The 17281-nt window shown below is 40.5% G+C and overlaps 10 protein-coding genes and 1 long non-coding RNA gene across 13 annotated transcripts; all 11 read right to left on the bottom strand.

The window, feature by feature from the left end:
• Positions 1-15: 15 nt before the first annotated feature.
• LOC145704043 (uncharacterized) lies at positions 16-1280 on the bottom strand. Its single transcript, XM_081781468.1, has 3 exons — positions 1135-1280; positions 965-1075; positions 16-918 (listed from the first exon to the last, which is right to left on the bottom strand). Exons 1-3 carry the CDS (start codon positions 1278-1280, stop codon positions 810-812), a joined length of 366 nt encoding a protein of 121 aa, XP_081637594.1. The 3' UTR covers positions 16-809.
• On the bottom strand, positions 1131-2587 carry LOC145704020 (uncharacterized). The gene is made up of 3 exons (XM_081781444.1): positions 2444-2587; positions 2223-2405; positions 1131-2178 (listed from the first exon to the last, which is right to left on the bottom strand). The coding sequence occupies exons 1-3, from the start codon at positions 2559-2561 to the stop codon at positions 1367-1369; spliced, it is 1113 nt and encodes a 370-aa protein (XP_081637570.1). The 5' UTR covers positions 2562-2587; the 3' UTR covers positions 1131-1366.
• A 10-nt stretch (positions 2588-2597) lies between these two features.
• LOC145704023 (uncharacterized) lies at positions 2598-3645 on the bottom strand. Its single transcript, XM_081781446.1, has 2 exons — positions 3489-3645; positions 2598-3443 (listed from the first exon to the last, which is right to left on the bottom strand). Exons 1-2 carry the CDS (start codon positions 3643-3645, stop codon positions 2644-2646), a joined length of 957 nt encoding a protein of 318 aa, XP_081637572.1. The 3' UTR covers positions 2598-2643.
• On the bottom strand, positions 3640-6031 carry LOC145704029 (clathrin light chain B-like). The gene is made up of 6 exons (XM_081781454.1): positions 5860-6031; positions 5329-5499; positions 5158-5279; positions 5010-5090; positions 4839-4962; positions 3640-4797 (listed from the first exon to the last, which is right to left on the bottom strand). Exons 1-6 carry the CDS (start codon positions 6014-6016, stop codon positions 4724-4726), a joined length of 729 nt encoding a protein of 242 aa, XP_081637580.1. The 5' UTR covers positions 6017-6031; the 3' UTR covers positions 3640-4723.
• Positions 6032-6059: 28 nt separating this feature from the next.
• LOC145704041 (uncharacterized) lies at positions 6060-6562 on the bottom strand. The gene is made up of 2 exons (XR_014134405.1): positions 6369-6562; positions 6060-6268 (listed from the first exon to the last, which is right to left on the bottom strand). It is a non-coding gene; the product is annotated as an uncharacterized LOC145704041 (long non-coding RNA).
• A 190-nt stretch (positions 6563-6752) lies between these two features.
• On the bottom strand, positions 6753-7621 carry LOC145704036 (mitochondrial fission process protein 1-like). The gene is made up of 2 exons (XM_081781462.1): positions 7410-7621; positions 6753-7126 (listed from the first exon to the last, which is right to left on the bottom strand). Exons 1-2 carry the CDS (start codon positions 7597-7599, stop codon positions 6852-6854), a joined length of 465 nt encoding a protein of 154 aa, XP_081637588.1. The 5' UTR covers positions 7600-7621; the 3' UTR covers positions 6753-6851.
• Positions 7622-7627: 6 nt separating this feature from the next.
• On the bottom strand, positions 7628-8312 carry LOC145704030 (DNA-directed RNA polymerase I subunit RPA43-like). Its single transcript, XM_081781455.1, has 3 exons — positions 8121-8312; positions 7897-8077; positions 7628-7852 (listed from the first exon to the last, which is right to left on the bottom strand). The coding sequence occupies exons 1-3, from the start codon at positions 8306-8308 to the stop codon at positions 7649-7651; spliced, it is 573 nt and encodes a 190-aa protein (XP_081637581.1). The 5' UTR covers positions 8309-8312; the 3' UTR covers positions 7628-7648.
• Positions 8313-8357: 45 nt separating this feature from the next.
• On the bottom strand, positions 8358-9337 carry LOC145704028 (uncharacterized). Its single transcript, XM_081781453.1, has 4 exons — positions 8882-9337; positions 8767-8838; positions 8606-8721; positions 8358-8544 (listed from the first exon to the last, which is right to left on the bottom strand). The coding sequence occupies exons 1-4, from the start codon at positions 9297-9299 to the stop codon at positions 8401-8403; spliced, it is 750 nt and encodes a 249-aa protein (XP_081637579.1). The 5' UTR covers positions 9300-9337; the 3' UTR covers positions 8358-8400.
• On the bottom strand, positions 9332-10587 carry LOC145704034 (adenylate kinase isoenzyme 6-like). The gene is made up of 2 exons (XM_081781458.1): positions 10271-10587; positions 9332-9544 (listed from the first exon to the last, which is right to left on the bottom strand). The coding sequence occupies exons 1-2, from the start codon at positions 10560-10562 to the stop codon at positions 9336-9338; spliced, it is 501 nt and encodes a 166-aa protein (XP_081637584.1). The 5' UTR covers positions 10563-10587; the 3' UTR covers positions 9332-9335.
• Positions 10588-10616: 29 nt separating this feature from the next.
• LOC145704027 (uncharacterized) lies at positions 10617-12851 on the bottom strand. Of its 2 annotated transcripts, XM_081781452.1 has the most exons (7): positions 12595-12851; positions 12208-12517; positions 11978-12158; positions 11496-11860; positions 11098-11365; positions 10972-11013; positions 10617-10886 (listed from the first exon to the last, which is right to left on the bottom strand). In XM_081781452.1, exons 4-7 carry the CDS (start codon positions 11676-11678, stop codon positions 10636-10638), a joined length of 744 nt encoding a protein of 247 aa, XP_081637578.1. In that variant the 5' UTR covers positions 11679-11860; positions 11978-12158; positions 12208-12517; positions 12595-12851; the 3' UTR covers positions 10617-10635. The 2 variants fall into 2 exon arrangements, with proteins under 2 accessions (XP_081637578.1, XP_081637577.1); XM_081781451.1 differs by having other exon boundaries at positions 10617-11013.
• Positions 12852-13887: 1036 nt separating this feature from the next.
• LOC145704009 (wings apart-like protein homolog 1) lies at positions 13888-17096 on the bottom strand. Of its 2 annotated transcripts, none has more exons than XM_081781428.1 (9): positions 16702-17096; positions 16576-16656; positions 16321-16450; positions 15956-16203; positions 15657-15910; positions 15263-15429; positions 15070-15218; positions 14470-14985; positions 13888-14238 (listed from the first exon to the last, which is right to left on the bottom strand). In XM_081781428.1, exons 1-8 carry the CDS (start codon positions 16952-16954, stop codon positions 14804-14806), a joined length of 1464 nt encoding a protein of 487 aa, XP_081637554.1. In that variant the 5' UTR covers positions 16955-17096; the 3' UTR covers positions 13888-14238; positions 14470-14803. The 2 variants fall into 2 exon arrangements, with proteins under 2 accessions (XP_081637554.1, XP_081637555.1); XM_081781429.1 differs by having other exon boundaries at positions 15657-15907.
• Positions 17097-17281: the final 185 nt, after the last annotated feature.

The raw sequence follows: 17281 nt of genomic DNA, 5'->3' as shown, positions 1-17281 counted from the left end.
GAGAAATTTTTGTTATTTATAAATTATATTTTAGCGAAGAAGTGAAAAGTTGAAACTGTTGTTCGAATCCAAGAGAACCAGAACTGCTCGATAATTAAGATTCTGCAGAAAGGAAGAAGGTTTAATTAACATACAAAGCACAAAGTATTCATACAGGAGTATTCGTACAGAAGAAAATTGGGTGCGCGTTTTTCTGGCATTTTTGGGAAATGCGTCTTTTCAGGCATCGCGTTCTTTCTGGCAGTCGCGTCTTTTCTGGCATTGAAGTCTGATTCATTGAATTCTAATATCAAGTAGGGTCTACCAAATCTAATCAACTGTTATTTCCTTCTTAAATTATCTTCAAGAAGAAGAACCCGTAGTTTTGAATATGATTGAGGGGACCAATTTCTTGGCACTAGAATCGAATAAAGAATTATTAGATCATCATAATAAATGCTGAAAATCTTTTAAATTATGTAAATGATCAGCACTATTTTCTTTGATGATAAAAACTTATAAATCAAATAAAAAGTTTTGCCTGTGGCAAGTTGCTATTGAAGGTAAAGGTTTTATGCTATTCATATCAGCTTATTAGATTTGGTAGACCCTACTCAATATCAGAGTAAAATGAATCAGACTCCAGTGCCAGAAAAGACGCGACTGCCAGAAAGAACACGATGCCAGAAAAGACGCATTTCTCAAAAATGCCAGAAAAGACGCGCACACAAGAAAATTGATGAAAACTGAGAGAACTAGAGCATATCGGTCGTGCAAAGCGATAGTGGTACTTTTGAATTAATGAATAATCAGTGATGCGCGTAGTATTTTTAGCAAGAAATGAATATATTTTCAGGCATACGTTTTTGAAAGATGTCTACTTCAGAATCACTATCTGAATCGTCACCAATGAGCTGGTTAGCTTCGATAATTTCGTATCTGAATCCGAATAACGTTAGAATAGATTAAAATGAAAGCAGCTTACTTTCGAGTAGGTTTTTTACAAGAACACCTTTTGACTAAAATTGAAGCAAGAATAATCAACCCTACAACAACGACCGTAACAGCACCGCGAATAAGAATTCCATTTTCTTTCCTGAACAAGTTCTTTTATTCCTGGGTATCTTTCGAACGTCGTTAACTGGATTGAGTTACCCCAAAACATCACCGAAGCCGTAGGTCGTTGATGTCAGATTAGACGGCGAAGATGTTGGAAGTGGACTCGCATCAGTGGCGGGATCGGTGTTATCTTCCGATTCCGAGCTAGCCGACAGAGATAGGAATAAAAAGACCCATCTCATCTAAAATAATAATTTGCTTATAAAAAATAACGATAGATCCTCTCGAAAATGCTTGTTTGTGGGAAAAAGTGCAGTAAGGAAGTAGCTCAAAGAATCCTAGAGTTTTCAAGGCGCTTTGCGCATGTTTTTCTATGGGTTATCAATTTATTTCGCTTTGGAGTCTTAAATCCACAGTGAATACATTCAAAATCGTCATTGCTATGAACAATAGTCATATGATCTGCCAAGTGCTGACGCCTGTGAAATTTCTTACAACAAATATCGCACTCGAAATTTTTTATATTGAAGTGAACCTTTAAATGAGTAAATATGTAGTCCTTGTACACGACTCTGTAAGGGCAATATTTGCAGGAAAAAACGTTATTTTCATGGACATCAAGATGCAGCCGCAATATATGCGGAGTCAGAAAAGAGTTTTTACATGATGGATAAGGACACTTGTGATCGCCGTATAAAGTTGGTTTTTTCCCATGGCTATGGAAACGGCTTTTATGAAGATTAAAATTTTTCCGTGAGTATGTGACAAATTTACAATCAACATGATCACAAGGAATATCTTCATAATTATGCGCAGATATAGTGTGCTCTACCAAACAACCTTTTGACGCTTTCATTTTAAAGTTACAGTTTTTTTCAGCACAGTGAATTTCAGTTGTATCTTTACACTCCCAGTTGAACGATGATCTATTTTCATAGAAAAATTCAAGATGTTCTTCCGGCAGTCCAAAGTTCTTGGCGAGTATCTTGAATTCTTTTGGAATGGTTACACGTTTCTCTTCATCCACATCTTTGGCTTTCTTGACCATGCTCTTCTTTGGCTTGACTGGCGCTAATTCTTCTATCTTTCTTTTAGGAGCCTTCAGTATCGTAAAACTCAGAGATACAGGCTTTCGGCCGACTACAATCAAGTTGAGAATTAGTAAGAGCAGAATAACTCAATACCATTGTCTGCGTTCTTCTTATTTGAATTTTGATCTGCGTCTTTTGAAATGCTGGCATTTTCTTTCTCTTCGACTTTTTTGGCTTCCGTACTTCCCTTCTTTGCTTCACGCCCTTCCGCATTTTCTCTCTTTCCATCAGAAGCTTTCTGTATCGCAAAACTCAGCGTAACAGGTTTACGTTCGTCTAAGGAGTTCTTCATCAAGAATTGACCGTTTTCTTACCATTCTTTTTCTTTCTTTCAAGATCTTTGTTCAGTGCTTTCAGCGCTCGTAATCGACCATTCTTTGCTAGGTACTTTTTCACGAAGCGTATTTCTTCACTTTCTTCAGCCTCTTCCATTTTGTCTTAAAATGACAAATGAGAAAAAGTCGGATATATTTTTATGAAATATTATTCAAGAAGTAGAGCACAAGATCACAATTCAAAGAATCCTTGAGTATTCGAGTCGTTTGGCACATGTTTCTCTGTGCTTGCGGTACTGATTACGTTTCTGTGCTACAAAACCACAGTCCTCGCAAACATAATCATCATTACTATGGACATCGCGGATGTGGGTTTCCATCGTATCTCGCAAGTAAAATGTCTTTGAACAAATTTCGCACGAAAAGTTTTTGATATTAAAATGAACACTCATATGAGCAAAGAAATTATACTTAGTTGCGACTTTGAACGGGCAGTATTGGCAGAAAAAGAACTTGTTCTCGTGGACGCAAAGATGTCTGCGCAAAGCAATAGCCGTGGAAAATGAATTTTTACAGGATTCGTATGGGCAGTTGAAGTTGTTATTCTTGGCTATTTTCTTTCCGTGACCATGGAATCGTTGCTTGTGACGGAGTAAATTTGTCCGAGAATGAGCGACGAAAGAACAATCGACGTGATCACAAGGAATGTCTTCATAATTGTGCTCAGTAACAACATGATCAACAAGGCACCTTTTTGAGTTTTTAATTTTAAATTTACAGTTTTGTTCGGCACAGTAAATTTTCGTTTTATCTTTACATTCCCAGTTGAAGGACGATCTGTTTTCGTAGAAAAATTCAAGTTGTTTTTCTGGGAGTCCGAAGTTCTTTGCGAGCTTCTTGAATTCTTTCGGAATGGTGACAGTTTTCTCTTCTTCGCCGTCTTTGGCTTTCTTCTTCGGCTTGACCGGTGCTAATTCTTCTATCTTTCGTTTAGGAGCTTTCAGTATCGTGAAACTCAGCGCTATAGGCTTTCTTTCGTCTAAAATATTTATGAATATGACAAGAACGCATTTTGCTTTCTTACCTTTCTTTTTCTTTCTTTCAAGATCTTTGTTCAGTGCCTTGAGCGTTCGGAGCCGCCCATGCTTTGCTAGGTACCTTTTCAGGAAGCGTATTTCTTCACTTTCTTTAGCCTCTTTCATTTTGTCTGAAAATGAGAAATAAGAAAGAAGTGCTCGCATTTTTTATGAAATATTATTGAAAGAAGGGATCATTACAGATTGTAAACATAATACTAAGCAGTCATTAGTCTAAAAATAATATTAAAAGAGGATTTTGCTCTGTGATAGTAGTAAGAACAAGCTGCCATTACAGAAGGCAAAGTATAGACTGAAAGAGGAGAAAAATGTACTACCAGAAAAGACAAGACATAAGGTTTGATTAGAGTTTTTGATCATCAGAGATTGAATTGTGGTAAATACGAAAAATTCACCATAAATAAGAAAATAAAGAAGAATATTTGCACATAATCCCAAGTAGGATGCCCGAGTTGAGTTTAAGAGAGCCAGGTATTTATCTCTTACACTGAGAGATCTCATACAGGGAGATTAAAGTTGGAACAAGATGTCATTAGGTGGTAAGGCCATATTTTGAAAAATAAGAACTTAAAAATAGATAAAGAAAAGCTGAAAACTGAAAACATTGAATAAAATAAAAATTGGACAATAAATATGCTAGGGAATCCCTAGTAGGGATATTCAGGGAGAAAATAAGCTTACAATCAGTTCTTACGATAGCGAATTTTCCCATCAATATTTCTTATTGGTTGATGGGTTGATGGTAAAAGTCGCGATTGGAAGAGCTTACTGTAGGTTTTTTTTGTATTTCCTGCCCTGGCGAAAAAAGAAAATGAGAGCTATTTGAGTGCTTGATATATTTCGTGGGATGCTGCGACACAAAGGCCAACAGGTTCATATTTGATATATATTTTCCTGTTTATTGTTATAGACATTAGACGTTTTATACTCGTACTAAAGTAGATACAGTATGACTCGGCTTATAAGACATATTCGGGATTATTGTTTTGAATAATTTATTCGGAATTCCGAGGACAACTGAGTTGTTACAAAGTTAAAATAATAATAAGACTTGGCAAGGTAAAATATAAGCATAATATTTATCGATAAAAATAAAAATTTCAGGAAAGTTTCAGTTAATTGCAGATTTAGAAAGGAGTACTTAAAATTTGATGTTTTTTGTTTAATTTTTGTCTAAATACAGGATTACGGAACTGGATTGTCTTGAAGCGAGGGATTGAATTCAATTCTCGGCAGCGCCGGATTTGCAGTGGAGCAGGACTTGGCGCATTCGGCTTGTATCCTTAGTACAGGATCCTGAATCGATGATAAGAGGCGGAGAGGACGGGGAACTGTACCTTTGGCATTGAAATCTATTCTAGCAGTGACCTTTTCCCACTTCTCCTGGTCAGTCATGCCTTCTGTCGGGTCAAAGTTCTCCTGTTCCAACTTCAACGCATTTGGATCTTCTCGATTTCTCGCCTATCAAATAAAGTTCAAAAGGGTTCACTTCTAACTGATCGAATTACCTTGTTTGCTGCGAGTTTTTGCTCTCTTTCTTTGTAGAACTTTTTAATCTGCTCCTTGGCCTCGTCCTTCCAAATTTGTTCCTGCATAATTAGGTCAAGATTTTTCAAATTTTTAAACAAGCAAAAAAGGTGCTAATGCGCGAATTACCTGTGCAGATGCATCTGTTTCAATGTCCTCGATTCTCGTTTTGAACTGTTCTCTCCATAATTTGATGCTTTCTGGCTCCATGACTGGCATTGTGTAAACTGGTTCTGGCTGGCTCAGCGCGACTAAACAGCGCGTGTAAAGAGAATCATTAAAAATCACAGAGAGACGTACTCGGCTCGGGCTCGGCGGCTACTTCAAGATTTGACATTTCCTCAACGGGCGCTTGGACAGTTGCTTGTTCGAAGAGAAACTCCTCGTCGGCGGTTTCGGCAGCGGCGGTGACAGGTTCAGTTTCAGCCCCTTCCCCCGCGGGAGCTTCCCCAGCGCCAAAGGGATCAAAGTCTAGAACAAAGGATAAGAAAGTGCGGATTGTTTTACCTCCTCTGCACAACGCCGGAGAGCTTATAATGCCCTCCGCATACTTGAGCAGGTTAATTTAACCCCGACTTGGGAGTACTAGCTGCAGCATTTCTCCGGGAGTAATTCAGGGCTATATCAGGTTAAAATGAGGATAAAAGCTGGAAAAAGCTGCATAACTGCAAATATCAACCGATAATTTCAGGAGTAAACGAGACCAAATATCCTCTAAAGCGTACTTTCCATCAAAAACGGGTCTTTATTCCATAAATTTGGACCCCATAAAAGCCAACATAAGTTTTATTAGCTTGCCCAATGAAATAAAAGATTGGTAAACGAAAGTACCATTTGAAGCTTCTGCTTGGGCTGGTGGCTCGTCATAAACAGCTCCTTCAATATTTGCGATTTCACTTTGTTCACCAGAAAGAAAATCAGCTGCTGGGTCCGAAGTCGCCTGGACTGCTGGCTGGGCGGCCGCACTTTCGTCACCGAAAAAATCCATCGTGCGTTTAATTCACTTCTGAATAATTTCATGGTTATTTGAAGGATTTAGAAAAATATATTGAGATAAGTGGCAGGTAGAAAAAGATATGTCTATAAAGAAAATTCCTTGTTGATTGTTTTTACTCTTCTTTGGGAGCATCTTTCTGCGTGGTCTTGAATCGGTTCAATTGTTCCTTGACCTTCTCGGAGATTTCTTTGAGCTCTGCAACGCTTTTTTCGTATTCTTGCTTGACGTCGGTTTTTGCGTGCTCTGAGTTAAAGCAATTAGAATCAGGTACAGTTGCATCAGTATTTAATTATTGCTCTATTCTGCATCTGTCAGCCAAAAAAGAAAAGGTTAGGTGACTCACCAATGTCCTCGTCAATGGCTTGAATATCAGCAACTGCTCTTGACATGACTTTTTGTCGGACATTTATCTCGTCAAAGATAGCATTTTCCTTTCCTGCCACGATTCTCTGCCGTGCTAGAAACAACTCGTGCTCCATTTCTTCAATGCTCTTATCCGACATTTTTGAATGAAAAGATTCCTTGATTTTTCTTTTCCAATCTATATAATAAGAAATGACTCTTTTTTTCTTTTTGTATGCAAATAATAAAAGGCCTGCCTTACATATTGTATAGCGCGAATTTATCGATCAAGCCCTGACAAGCGAAAATTGTTCTTTCAAATTAATATTGACAATGGTCAATGGTTTATTAGCTTATGGCACGCTTTTAATCAAAATTGGAAGGATTGAATTTCTGAGTAATGGTCTTTTCTGTTCATGTGTCAGTTGAAGCTCAGTAGGTTCAGAAGGAAAAATAAATAAAAAGGTGGAACAGCGAAGAAAAGCTAGTCAAGAGTGTAGAGATATTTTCTTGGAAACTTGTCGAAGGCCCAGTCGACTGCGTGATCAATTGGGTGAATGATGAAGGGTATTGTTGCGAGGCCGATGGCAGAGACCATCAGTTGACGGCGTGGAAGAGGCACTTTGGGTAGGGTCTTTGCCAGACCAAGGCCGGAGTAATGGCAAACTTGGTGAATTGTGAAGCCGGGAATGATGACCGAAGCGGCTAATTGCCATCCGAGAGCGTCTACGAAACCGGTAAACTTACCGGTTTTCTTGTCTGAAAATAAAGTTTGGTTCGATTTTATTTAAGATTGCTATCATTTACGAATAGCATTCGCATATCCAGCTGAGAAGCTATGACGCTTGGCGCCCTCTTTCAAGAGAGCAGCTCAATATAAGGTCTCGATTAGAATTATTACCAAAATCATAAAATGAGATTCTATACCATTGAAGCTAAGTTCTCGTATGTATGACATCAATATCTGCGTTTCTTATTTTTTATGAAATAAAAATGAATTTACTTGTCAATTTAAGAATACTTTTATTTGCATCACACTTACATTTATCGTAAGCATCAGCAGCGCAGTACCCAACAGAAATTGCATAAGTCAGTGAAACTGGCCCGTTGAAACCGCCTACGGTGTACTTGGCGGTCTGTGCTCGAAATGCCTCGCCGACTTCATTTGCATATCCCGCGTATCTAAGCAGCGAGTCTCGATAAATATCATACTCTTTATCTTCGCCCGACATTCTTAACAGAAAGTAGACGTTATTATCGTCAGCTTTCAAATTTTTGTTTTCAGCAAATAATAAACGACTGCGAGTTTCCTTTGACCATCAGCAATCCGTTCCAATCAATTTCGATGCTTTCCACTTCAAATCGTACACATTGATCGACGCTTATTTCTTCGCTCTTTATTCCTTCTTCATTCAAGTGCGAGAGGACGCAGTTGAATGTATCCATCGCCAAGAGAGCCGTGTGGCTTTTGTTTGTCTCCCGATTCTTAGAGAAAGAATATGATTTGATTCAATACAAGGTAAAGCTACCTCTTTACAGACAGCTCTGAGAAAAGACCCAGGTTCGGGGCTGAAAATAACGACGTCAACTTCCAAGGTGAAATTCAAATACGCCTCTCCCGGACGATTTTTCAAGGAGACCGTTTGTTCAACAGACTTGAAGGACTTGTCGTTGTAGGCAACCAAAGTTCCGCTTATATCAGCATCGTATCTAACCGATCTCGATGAAATGGATAGAGTAAAATTTTATATACTTTGTTAGGCTTTTGTTGAGGATCGTGGTGCAAGCAGATTTCAAATTTCCCATGTACGAAGGTGGGATCGACACTTTTCTCCTGATTTTCTTGAGCTTCAAACATGTGTCTTTCTCGTAATTGGCCTTGTCTGCCCAGAATTCGAAGTTGTTTTCAAATGGCTTTGTCTCGCCGCTTTCTTCCGCCATATTTACTCTGAATAAAACCCGCATAAAACCTGCTTACTTTTAGCTCTGTTTAAATGTATTTAACTTTATTGTACACTTTATTGCACATAGAATTATTTGTAAGAGTCCAGAAGGAGTAAGGTAAGAGAACAGCCCAAAAGAAAGATCATCGAAAACACGCGCCAATCGGATTGGCGACGAGTTGCCTCTAGAATTTGCTCGTTCCCGTCCCGCACGTTTTCGTTGGATTGTTGAACCTAAAAAAATAAGTTATTGAGCAAGAGGATGCGGCGGATTAGCGGATTGGGAAAGACTTACATTGCTTTGAATATTGTCGGCAACTTCGGCTTGGAGATTAATATTCTCAGCGATTTTATGTTGCAATTGAGCAATATCCGTAACCTTCGATTCGATCAAAGCCACTTCATCAAAGTCTGAAGAATCAAAGTAAAATTCACATTTTACAAAAGAGAACAGACCTTCTTTGAGAGCAAGAGCTTCTGCCAGATATCTTTCTTCCTCCTCGTTTGAAATATCTTTTTGGTCAAACTCTATATTTTCAAGTAATTCACGTACGATCATTTCTTCTCCTACCTTGAACAACAGGCTGGACTTTGACATGCTGATGAGCCGGCTTTGTTGACAATTTCATCCTTCTTCTAGCCTTTGTGATATTTTTCTGATAAGTGGAAACTATATCCTTTAGGGCTGCCTCCAACGTAGACACTGCAATATTGCGATGGTCATTTGCGAGACTTCCCGACACTTCAGCAGCCTTCAGCGCCAGTAGTTCTTGCGAAACCCAGTTAACTTCTTCAAGAAATTCTTCATCTTCGGAAGAACACTTCCTCGACTTTCGTTTGAGAATATTTAGCTGCTTCGTAACTTCATGAAGCGTTTTTGACAAGGCGGAGCGCTTCCGATTTCTCAGAATGTCTTTCTTCAATCCATCGAGTTTTCGATATTTCGAAAGCGCTTCTTCAAACGATTTCGATCTATCTACCTGGCACATTCTAAACACGACAGTTTGACGAGCTTCTATAGGTTTTCATTGCTGATTGATCCAGTTGGTAATTACAGAGACAATATTGTCGATATCTTCCGGAGTGTTACTTTCAACCACTTCAACAACCTCCGGCTTGTAACTTTGCCGCGCCTCCGCAACAAGGACTTCCATGATCTCGCACGTTACGTTTTCTTGGATTTTGGCCTCGGAGTAGCCTCGTTTTTCAAGACGCTCGTACAGGATCTTGTTATCTTGACAGTAAATGTGAGCGTTTGAATAAGATTTTAAAAAGATTACATATTTCATGATTCAGTATATTTTATTCATTTTGTGTTTACATGGATGATTTTGTAATTATCACAACAGATAAAGACTCATTTTGGAGACTGTTTCTTTTCAATCCTCTTCAACGACGCTTTGATGAACGGATGCAACTTCTTCGATTCCTTGACCTGTCGGGAATACTTCTTCAACTTTTTATCAGTCTTCCAGTCTTTATCCTCCGCATTTCGTACAACAAGGTTCGGCCGTCCATTATCATCATGCTGTGCCAAAATAGTATGAAGCTGAAACAGCGCGCGGTAAAGCATTCGTTCCTTATACGTGGCTGGAGACGTGTTTTCGGAAGACTCTTCTTCTTTTGCGGGTTGGGCGATGCAGTTGAAGATTTCGCTGAGACGGTCATCAAGTGGACTGCTTCGATCTTCCAGCATGATCATTTTCTTGGGCTGATAAGTGTCACCGGAAGATTTTCGCTTTTTGGTCGGAGAAAGAGCTGGTACATCGCTGGCAAAATAATTTGTTGAATTAGACATTTTTGTTATTTGGTGATTCTTTCTGATTCATGGCCTCTTTTATATGAAATTCTAGCGCCGCCGCGCAGCTGTTACAGAATAACTATGTGTCGCAGATGGTAAGAAAGCTCTGATATGCATCAGGCCCTTGATTGCTTCCAGCAGTTCAAAGATCGCACATACCTGTCTTCAAAACAACCACCAATTTGAACCACCGCTCTGGGAACATTTCCGATCCGTGAAACTCAAAAATGTTCCCTCCATTCTTTTGAATCTCCTCGAGATCATCAAGCAACGGATCTTCATCTAACACGCCGCAATTTCGCTCCTCGTCTTGCTCGCAAATGTGCCCGTGATCTTTCGCAAACTGGCCTACATTGATGCTCTTCCAGCCTGTCGCCTCGACTAATTGCTCAACAACTGTGCTTTTTCCTACGCCAGGGGTGCCACAAATCAGGATGTTGGGCAAAACCATTCTCAATGTAAGAAAATTTTTTTTCATTTATTTATCAAAAAGATAATAGTAAAATACATTGACAGTTTATCCTTTATTTCATTTTTTTGGTTGTTGATGATGGTGATTTTATTGTAATACAAGATGATGAATGGCTAGTAAGATCCCATATCATTCGCTGCTCTTGCTTCTTGAACTTCATAAGGATCGAGGTCGATAAGTTGCGGGTCCAGAGTTGCGTCTTTCCAGTCGTTGAGCTCCTCTTCTTCTGGATCTTCTTCCTTGGGCGTTTCCTCTTTTTTCGCCTTTTTGACTTTTGGCTCAACGTCCTCTTCATCGTCATCGCTAGAATCGAGGTTGATTTCGTCGGGATTCTCTTCTTGTGGGTTCATCCAACTTGGAGTTGTCCCTTCTACTTTAATCTTTTTACCATCGGGCGCGGCGCTTTGCTCAGAATTTTCGTCCAAATCGTCTTAAAATACGGTTATTTCTGTATGAACTCGAGCTTGTTTTCACTATCGACAAAATTCAACTAATACGGAAGTAGATTAAGTACCTAGCCCGTCGCGCTCGCCACCCTCGAACTGATTAAGCTTTAGATAAAGCCTATTCTTGTGAAACGAGCTTGCTGCTTGTATTTTCGTCACTTCGGACACTTGAATGGGCGTACAGTCCTTCCAGGGGTCTTCAAGCATGTCAGGTTTAAAATAGGACTCCACGGGCGCCTGGAGCCTTGGCTTCGACTGGCGATAATGGAATTGCTGATAAGTGCCGTAGCGAGCTCGATTATTCCCGGAACCGCGGCCACGTCCCCGTCCTTGGCTCTGAACATAATAATTAGATAACGGAGGGGCGATAAGGGCTGATGCTTCCTTAGTCCAGGATTTTGGCTATTGAACAATCTACGGTATTCGGGCTTAACGAACTTTTAACTTCCACGAACCCACGACTTACCATGTAATTGTAATCGGGCTCCAAGTGGGTGTTATCACCCCAAACTTGTACGCGATCATTATTTTGAAAATGTTTGGGTGCTCTTGGCCCGCCTCTGTGAAATCCTCGATTTCCGCGCGGCCTTCCACGGTATGGCCTCATACGGCCTCTTGAATGGCCGAATTGCTGCTCATTTTGTTCCATTTTCTAAAAGAAGGTTTATTCATTTCAGAAAAGGATAGGCGCGTTCGATATAGATATGCACTTTTTGTTGTAACGAAGATTGTATCAAAGCAGCGAAAATGAATTTGGCACACTTTTTGTAAAGGCAATAGAAGATTAAGAATTTTTTCTTATGACAAAACCAGTTTTCTCTTGGCTATTTTCTGTTTTCGGGGCTTGAAATAGGTCTTTCCAAAAAATGATAATAGGGGTTGTTTCCCTATCTTACGATCCCTTATTGAGTCCTTCAAAAATATGTAGTTTTTTTCAAGCCCGCGTGCCCAAATCGTGTTTATCAGCAATTGCCTCAAGAATATCCTGTTGCTGGGGGGTCAATTTGCTGAACTTGATGACATCCCTGTTCGTGTTATTTAAAAAGATGCGAATAAAATATTCCAGTAATCTTTTATCCACGTTGGAGGCGAGATTGATTCCTTGATGTTTATCGACGGTGAAATCGTCCTAGAAATAAGTTTGATAGAAATGGGGATGAAGGGGGATCTTCAAAAACCTTTGACGTTGGCAGTTTGTTGTTTAAATAAAGATTAAATTGCTCCCCGTTCTTCGGGATTCTGGGCGATTGGTGATTTTCAGAATTGCTGGCAGGAATTGTTTGTGGTTGTTTTTGTTGTGTGTTTGTCTGTTGTTGTTGCTGTTGTAGTGGGTTACCAGTGGTACTCGTGAAGCTCGTGATTTTTGGCATTTGTGCAGGCGGCTCCGAGCGATTCGGGGCCAGTTGCGGGGCTCTTTTCAGCGGCGGTGGTGGCGGTGGATTTTGCTTGCTCAAAGGCGATGCCTGCGCTTGTTGGCCGGGAGGAGCTCTGATTAAGAACAGTTTGAAAAAAATGAAGTTGCTTTTTACTTTCGCTTTTAAAATTAATGTTCGTGTTTGGTTTACCTTAGTATCGGAGGCCTGAGTGACGGAGGCGTGCTCGAGTGGAAATTAGGATTTTGTGGGCGGAAAGGAGAGACAGGCTGCTGCCTTGTCCCAGATTTAGCATGACTTAGAGGCGACTTGGGGCCTGTAGCCGGAGAAGCCTGCTTTTGTGATTGAATGTTTGGCATAGATTTCTGCACGCTTTCTTCCTCTGCCTTCTCGATTTTCGGTTCTTCTTGGGGCGGAGCGGAAACAGGAGCCGGCGATATATTCTGACTACTGCTGGCTGATATGGCGGAGCGTTGGAGCTGGGGCGGAGATGAGACCTCTTGTGGGGCGGATTGGGACCGTGCGGCTTCGCTGGCGGGACTTGTCGGCACCGCTTTTTGAGGCTGCGTGGCGGGAATTACAGCCGGGCGAGAAGTAGGGCTGTCTTTTGGACTTTGTACTGGAAGTTGAGAGTTGCTTGAGAAGGAAGAAGACGGCGACGGGGGGAACTTTTTGCGGCGATTGCGTTTTGCTTTGCTTTGGACTGTTTTGATGATGAATTTGGTTGCTTAAAGTTTTCGGATGCGGCGGTCGTTGGTTGGGAGGGAAGTGGTGCTGCTGATGATGCGGGTGCTGTTGATGGTGGTGGTTTGGCTGGTGTTGCTGTTGCAGTTGTTGTTGGTGCTCTTGTTGGCCGACTCGGTGGAAGAGCCGGTTGCGATGTTTAACCTTCTGATCGAGCCTTGCTCGCGACGGATCTGACTAAAGTGGGTTAGGATAAGAAAAAGAGGGAAATGTTTTTACTTGTTGAGGATTGCAGTTCCGCCAAGGATCCTCTAGCATAGAATTCTTGTAGAACTTTTTTCCGATTTCGGATTGATCGAGCTCGACAACACCGAGAGATTCCTCTTTGCGCTTCGCTCGGAAGTCTTCCTTTGGAATGGAAACGCGCACGTCAATGGGGAAGCCGTTGATGCTATGTTTCTGGAAATTGCGAACCCCTTAAAAATCAATTACAGATGTTGCGAAATAGACAAGAAAAAAAATTGAGTAAACATCATTCAGAATCAGCAAAAATCAACGAGGATTTTAACCGTTTGTCAAACTTTCTTTCTTTGTTAGTTTTTTTCATGCAATTATTAATTTTGATTATTGATCAATCAACGTAAAAATAAGTAGGAATTGAATTTCGAGCATGCGATATATTTACTTTCAAAAACGTTATTTTCAACAAAGCTGACAAAGGCAAAGTCTCTGTTGCGGCCGGTACGGCGATCGACCGGTCGCTTGAATGAGTTCACTCGGCCAAAACTGTTGAAGTAGTGATCCAGTTGCTCGTTGGTCACCGCCGCATTTATTCTGCCTATGAAGAGTTCTTTTTTAGTCATATAACCGAATATTGAGTGTCTGAACAACAAAATAAAGAACAAAACAGGAAGTAACTGGGCAATGAGAAAGAAAATGTTTATTTAGTTACAAAAATCAAATGATCATGGTCAAATGGCGAAGAAATCGGGATTGCATGCGATTTCTTCGCTCAGTCTCGCTTCAAGACATTTCCACATAATATCCTGCCCTTCGTCTAGATTGCCACAGAAGAGAACTTGCAGTTTGACGCGAGAGGATAGCCGGGTAGCCAGCTGACAGCCACGTGCAGAAGGGTCTTTCAGCGCGGTGCTTATTTTAAAATTAGATATAGCAAAAATTTTTATAAATAATCAATCGATATTGAATAGACTGACTATATTCGTGGATGATTACTTATAAAATGAGAATAAGTCTTATTATCAGCTAAAATTGATCTTTTCGGCAAAGTTTTTCAATTGAAAAGTGTTTCCACAATACAAAATCGTCCGAAAAGATCCCTCAAGATCACCAGACTTCCGCTAAAAATCAACAAGGACTCACCAAAGCGCAGTCTTCCCATCTCTAGCCGGAACTGCCATTGCCATGCTCCCCAAATTCTGATTCAATCCAGCCCAAATCATCACCGCCCGGCCAAGTCTGATCATGGAACAGAACACTGTTTCCGTTTCCTCTGGAATTTCTACGGCAATTTCAATCTTTCTCACAGCCATTCTGAATTAATAAAATTGACGCATCATAGAATCACCTTAGAAAAAGAGATGTAAGAGCTATAAAATGGGCAGTGGAATGATGAAAAATGTAGTGAACTTAAAAAAATGAGAGGAACAAATGCAATTGACTCTTGAATTCGATAGAAAATTTTTCGATTTTGTGATTAGTTTGTTAAATTGTTGGCGGCGAAGATTTCTCGTGCTTCCTTCATGTATTCTGCTGAGACGTCGTCTTCTTTTCCAGATAGCTTGAGTATATTGTCGACTTCGTCGAAGCACTGGAGGGAGTATTTGATTGCGCCGTCTGACAGATAGCCTCGCACATCGTCGAGAATAAACTGATTCGCTAAAAATTCAAATGAGCCCATGTCGATCATTTATTTTCGAATAATGGACTGTTTCCCCCTTGTTTTCATCCGCCCACTCTTACCTTGAATAAGCTTGGCTACCATAATAGCACAGTAGGCCACGGTCATACAACCCTTGACATGCGCATCAGCCTTGTTCACCATCTTTCCCAGTTGCTGCTGCTCCTCTTCCGACATTCCCTTGATGTCCTCACCGAATTCCGCGTCCAGCCTACAGAAAAAATAATCAAAATAAAAACAGCTCGATCGAATTACGTCGTCTTGGACATTGCCATGCTCACATCGCCGTCGTGAATTCGCTTGAGCTCTGTCATTTCGTCGTTCAAAACGTCCAAAATAATTCGGAAGTTTTCTTCCTTTTGCATTTTCATTCGGCAAGCGGGGGATCTCATTGTTAAATTCAGTAGAATAGCAACTCCGATCTTGAATTATAGAAAATGAGAATAGATACCAGAAGTTTAACCACAGAAACTATGCTTAAGCAATTCTAAAGAATTGTCGATAAAACTTCAGAAGTTGGGATAAGAGTCAATATGCACTCCCAAAAATGAAAGATCTTTTGCCGGATTTCCGAAGTTCTATTGATAATCGAGGGGCGAAAATGTGAATATTTAGTCGAAAATCATGGGCAGGATTTATGATTGAGTACCTTCAAGGAATGTTTCTTTTCATCTTGGCTTGTCAACAATGAGCTCTTTGGAAATTTGACGATCATATCAAGAATATAAGGCAGAAATTCCAGCTGTGCCATTTTGAAGCAAGCATGATCAGACTCGCAGCACAAGTTGATAAGATGCCTCGTTATCCTGTTGGCGTATCCATTCGTTTTCATATTTTCTGGACCGGTGATCTTCAAAAATTTCCCCACAGCTTCCAAGTACTCCGTTTCATTCACCACCACTTCTAGTTCAATATTAATACCATACATTTTCGCTTTTTTAAAATTACCAAGAGCTTTCTTATAAGGCTTCGTTTGCGCTTCAAACGCGTCAAAGATTTTGTTGAACTCGGTTCGATTAATTTCACTTGTGCTTTTGACGGAAATGATTTCGACCACTTTCTCGACAAGGAAGTTGAGCATTTTTGAGATAATACAGATTGTATTGAACACAGGCTTTTTCGTATTTATACAAAGGAGATAGACGGTTTCGGCAGCTACTGTATTGTGGGTCCACCCGCTCGAGATAGGTTTGATACTAAACAAAGACGGATTAATTGAATTTCAGTCGAGTTTCTTCAGTTTATGATATAGGCCGGCTGGGCTGGCCAAGCGTAAAATGAGTCTATTTAAAAATATCGGGCTATCTGATTACCAGGGAATATCGGGGTTAACAGAAGCGGAATCCTTGATGATGGAATCGGCATCGCGCTGGATTCTTGGCAAATCTTTGTCTTGTGCTTTGGAACTTGGCAGCTTGAGTTTGAGCAGTTTTACGATAAGTGCTAAATGTCAAGTTAGTTACTTTTAAATTCAAGAAGCTCAACTTCAACTGCTACTGCTAGATAAAGCTGGATGGGAAAGTCCTTAAAATAAGATGCTTCAGTAGCTCTTTTTCGTTTGAACTTACCAAGAATGATTTTTGAACAGCCAATATTTTTGTACAGACACACTTTATGAAGAGCAATCGCAGCAGCTAGCGCATAAGAGGCTGAAAAGCATTAAAATTGATGAGTAGCGGTTTCGATGTTTTTACCAGTAGTTTTTTCAGGATCAGTTGCATCCCCAAGATACAAAACAATCAATTGGCCAAGATTATGCGCCTTGCTCGGAGCTGGCAGCTTATTCTTCGCGAGAAAGACGCGAAACTCTTCATCATTCAATCTTTTCGCAAAGCTAATAGCCGTGAGCGCTCGGGAACTGATATCATTTGTTCCAGGTTTGACCCCGTCGAGGTAGAATTTCGCATCGTCTTGGAGTCCCTCGTTGGAAATTTGCTCGTCGCTCATTTTGTCTGCAATCGGAACTCGTATTTCCGCCGGGCCTTGTACTTTTTCGCCCTTCCTGCTTTCGGAAGTGTTGGTTTCTTAAAATCGTCGAATTGATTCTGATCCATACTGTACGGGTCATTCGCATCTTCTTGGTAGTCGATCTTCGTTTTGCTCTTGAAAAATCGCTTTTCGCGGAAGGGTCTTCCCGGCGCTTCTGGCTTTGCTGCATCTTCCTTACTGTTAGTTTTACTGGCAGTAGGAGCTTTCAAAGACGGCGGAGGAAAGGGAGATGGCTTGGAGGCTTCAGAAGCGGGAGCGTTTGAATCAGGCTTGATAGGTGAGATT

This window comes from Oikopleura dioica, chromosome PAR (genome assembly GCF_907165135.1).
Source record: "Oikopleura dioica chromosome PAR, OKI2018_I68_1.0, whole genome shotgun sequence".
NCBI lineage: Eukaryota > Metazoa > Chordata > Appendicularia > Copelata > Oikopleuridae > Oikopleura > Oikopleura dioica.
The sequence above is the reverse complement of the archived record's forward strand: the minus strand, read 5'-3'. Positions and strand labels throughout refer to the sequence as shown.

Bases quoted from the DNA above. Each gene is read 5' to 3' on its own strand.
- LOC145704029 (XM_081781454.1), bottom strand. From the start codon at position 6,016: ATGGATTTTTTCGGTGACGAAAGTGCGGCCGCCCAGCCAGCAGTCCAG. The intron at 5,091-5,157 runs GTAATTCGCGCA...CTAATTATGCAG, and splicing joins AAACAGATGCATCTGCACAG to GAACAAATTTGGAAGGACGA. The intron at 4,798-4,838 runs GTACAGTTCCCC...TCATCGATTCAG, and splicing joins AATAGATTTCAATGCCAAAG to GATCCTGTACTAAGGATACA.
- LOC145704028 (XM_081781453.1), bottom strand. From the start codon at position 9,299: ATGTGCCAGGTAGATAGATCGAAATCGTTTGAAGAAGCGCTTTCGAAA. The intron at 8,839-8,881 runs GTAGGAGAAGAA...TTGAAAATATAG, and splicing joins AGTCCAGCCTGTTGTTCAAG to AGTTTGACCAAAAAGATATT. The intron at 8,545-8,605 runs GTAAGTCTTTCC...TTATTTTTTTAG, and splicing joins CCGACAATATTCAAAGCAAT to GTTCAACAATCCAACGAAAA.
- LOC145704034 (XM_081781458.1), bottom strand. From the start codon at position 10,562: ATGGTTTTGCCCAACATCCTGATTTGTGGCACCCCTGGCGTAGGAAAA. The intron at 9,545-10,270 runs GTATGTGCGATC...TTTACTGTCAAG, and splicing joins GGTGGTTGTTTTGAAGACAG to ATAACAAGATCCTGTACGAG.
- LOC145704023 (XM_081781446.1), bottom strand. From the start codon at position 3,645: ATGCGAGCACTTCTTTCTTATTTCTCATTTTCAGACAAAATGAAAGAG. The intron at 3,444-3,488 runs GTAAGAAAGCAA...TAAATATTTTAG, and splicing joins TGAAAGAAAGAAAAAGAAAG to ACGAAAGAAAGCCTATAGCG.
- LOC145704030 (XM_081781455.1), bottom strand. From the start codon at position 8,308: ATGGCGGAAGAAAGCGGCGAGACAAAGCCATTTGAAAACAACTTCGAA. The intron at 8,078-8,120 runs GTATATAAAATT...GAGATCGGTTAG, and splicing joins CTCAACAAAAGCCTAACAAA to ATACGATGCTGATATAAGCG. The intron at 7,853-7,896 runs GTAGCTTTACCT...TCTTTCTCTAAG, and splicing joins TCAGAGCTGTCTGTAAAGAG to AATCGGGAGACAAACAAAAG.
- LOC145704036 (XM_081781462.1), bottom strand. From the start codon at position 7,599: ATGTCGGGCGAAGATAAAGAGTATGATATTTATCGAGACTCGCTGCTT. The intron at 7,127-7,409 runs GTAAGTGTGATG...CTTTATTTTCAG, and splicing joins TGCTGATGCTTACGATAAAT to ACAAGAAAACCGGTAAGTTT.
- LOC145704009 (XM_081781428.1), bottom strand. From the start codon at position 16,954: ATGAGCGACGAGCAAATTTCCAACGAGGGACTCCAAGACGATGCGAAA. The intron at 16,451-16,575 runs GTAAGTTCAAAC...CTTGACATTTAG, and splicing joins CTGTTCAAAAATCATTCTTG to CACTTATCGTAAAACTGCTC. The intron at 15,911-15,955 runs GTAATTTTAAAA...ATATTGAACTAG, and splicing joins GCCTTATAAGAAAGCTCTTG to AAGTGGTGGTGAATGAAACG.
- LOC145704020 (XM_081781444.1), bottom strand. From the start codon at position 2,561: ATGGAAGAGGCTGAAGAAAGTGAAGAAATACGCTTCGTGAAAAAGTAC. The intron at 2,406-2,443 runs GTAAGAAAACGG...AGAACTCCTTAG, and splicing joins TGAAAGAAAGAAAAAGAATG to ACGAACGTAAACCTGTTACG. The intron at 2,179-2,222 runs GTATTGAGTTAT...ACTTGATTGTAG, and splicing joins TAAGAAGAACGCAGACAATG to TCGGCCGAAAGCCTGTATCT.
- LOC145704027 (XM_081781451.1), bottom strand. From the start codon at position 11,678: ATGGAACAAAATGAGCAGCAATTCGGCCATTCAAGAGGCCGTATGAGG. The intron at 11,366-11,495 runs GTAAGTCGTGGG...TATTATGTTCAG, and splicing joins AGCCCGATTACAATTACATG to AGCCAAGGACGGGGACGTGG. The intron at 11,014-11,097 runs GTACTTAATCTA...CCGTATTTTAAG, and splicing joins TGGCGAGCGCGACGGGCTAG to ACGATTTGGACGAAAATTCT.
- LOC145704043 (XM_081781468.1), bottom strand. From the start codon at position 1,280: ATGAGATGGGTCTTTTTATTCCTATCTCTGTCGGCTAGCTCGGAATCG. The intron at 1,076-1,134 runs GTAACTCAATCC...GAACTTGTTCAG, and splicing joins GGCTTCGGTGATGTTTTGGG to GAAAGAAAATGGAATTCTTA. The intron at 919-964 runs GTAAGCTGCTTT...ATTCGGATTCAG, and splicing joins TGTAAAAAACCTACTCGAAA to ATACGAAATTATCGAAGCTA.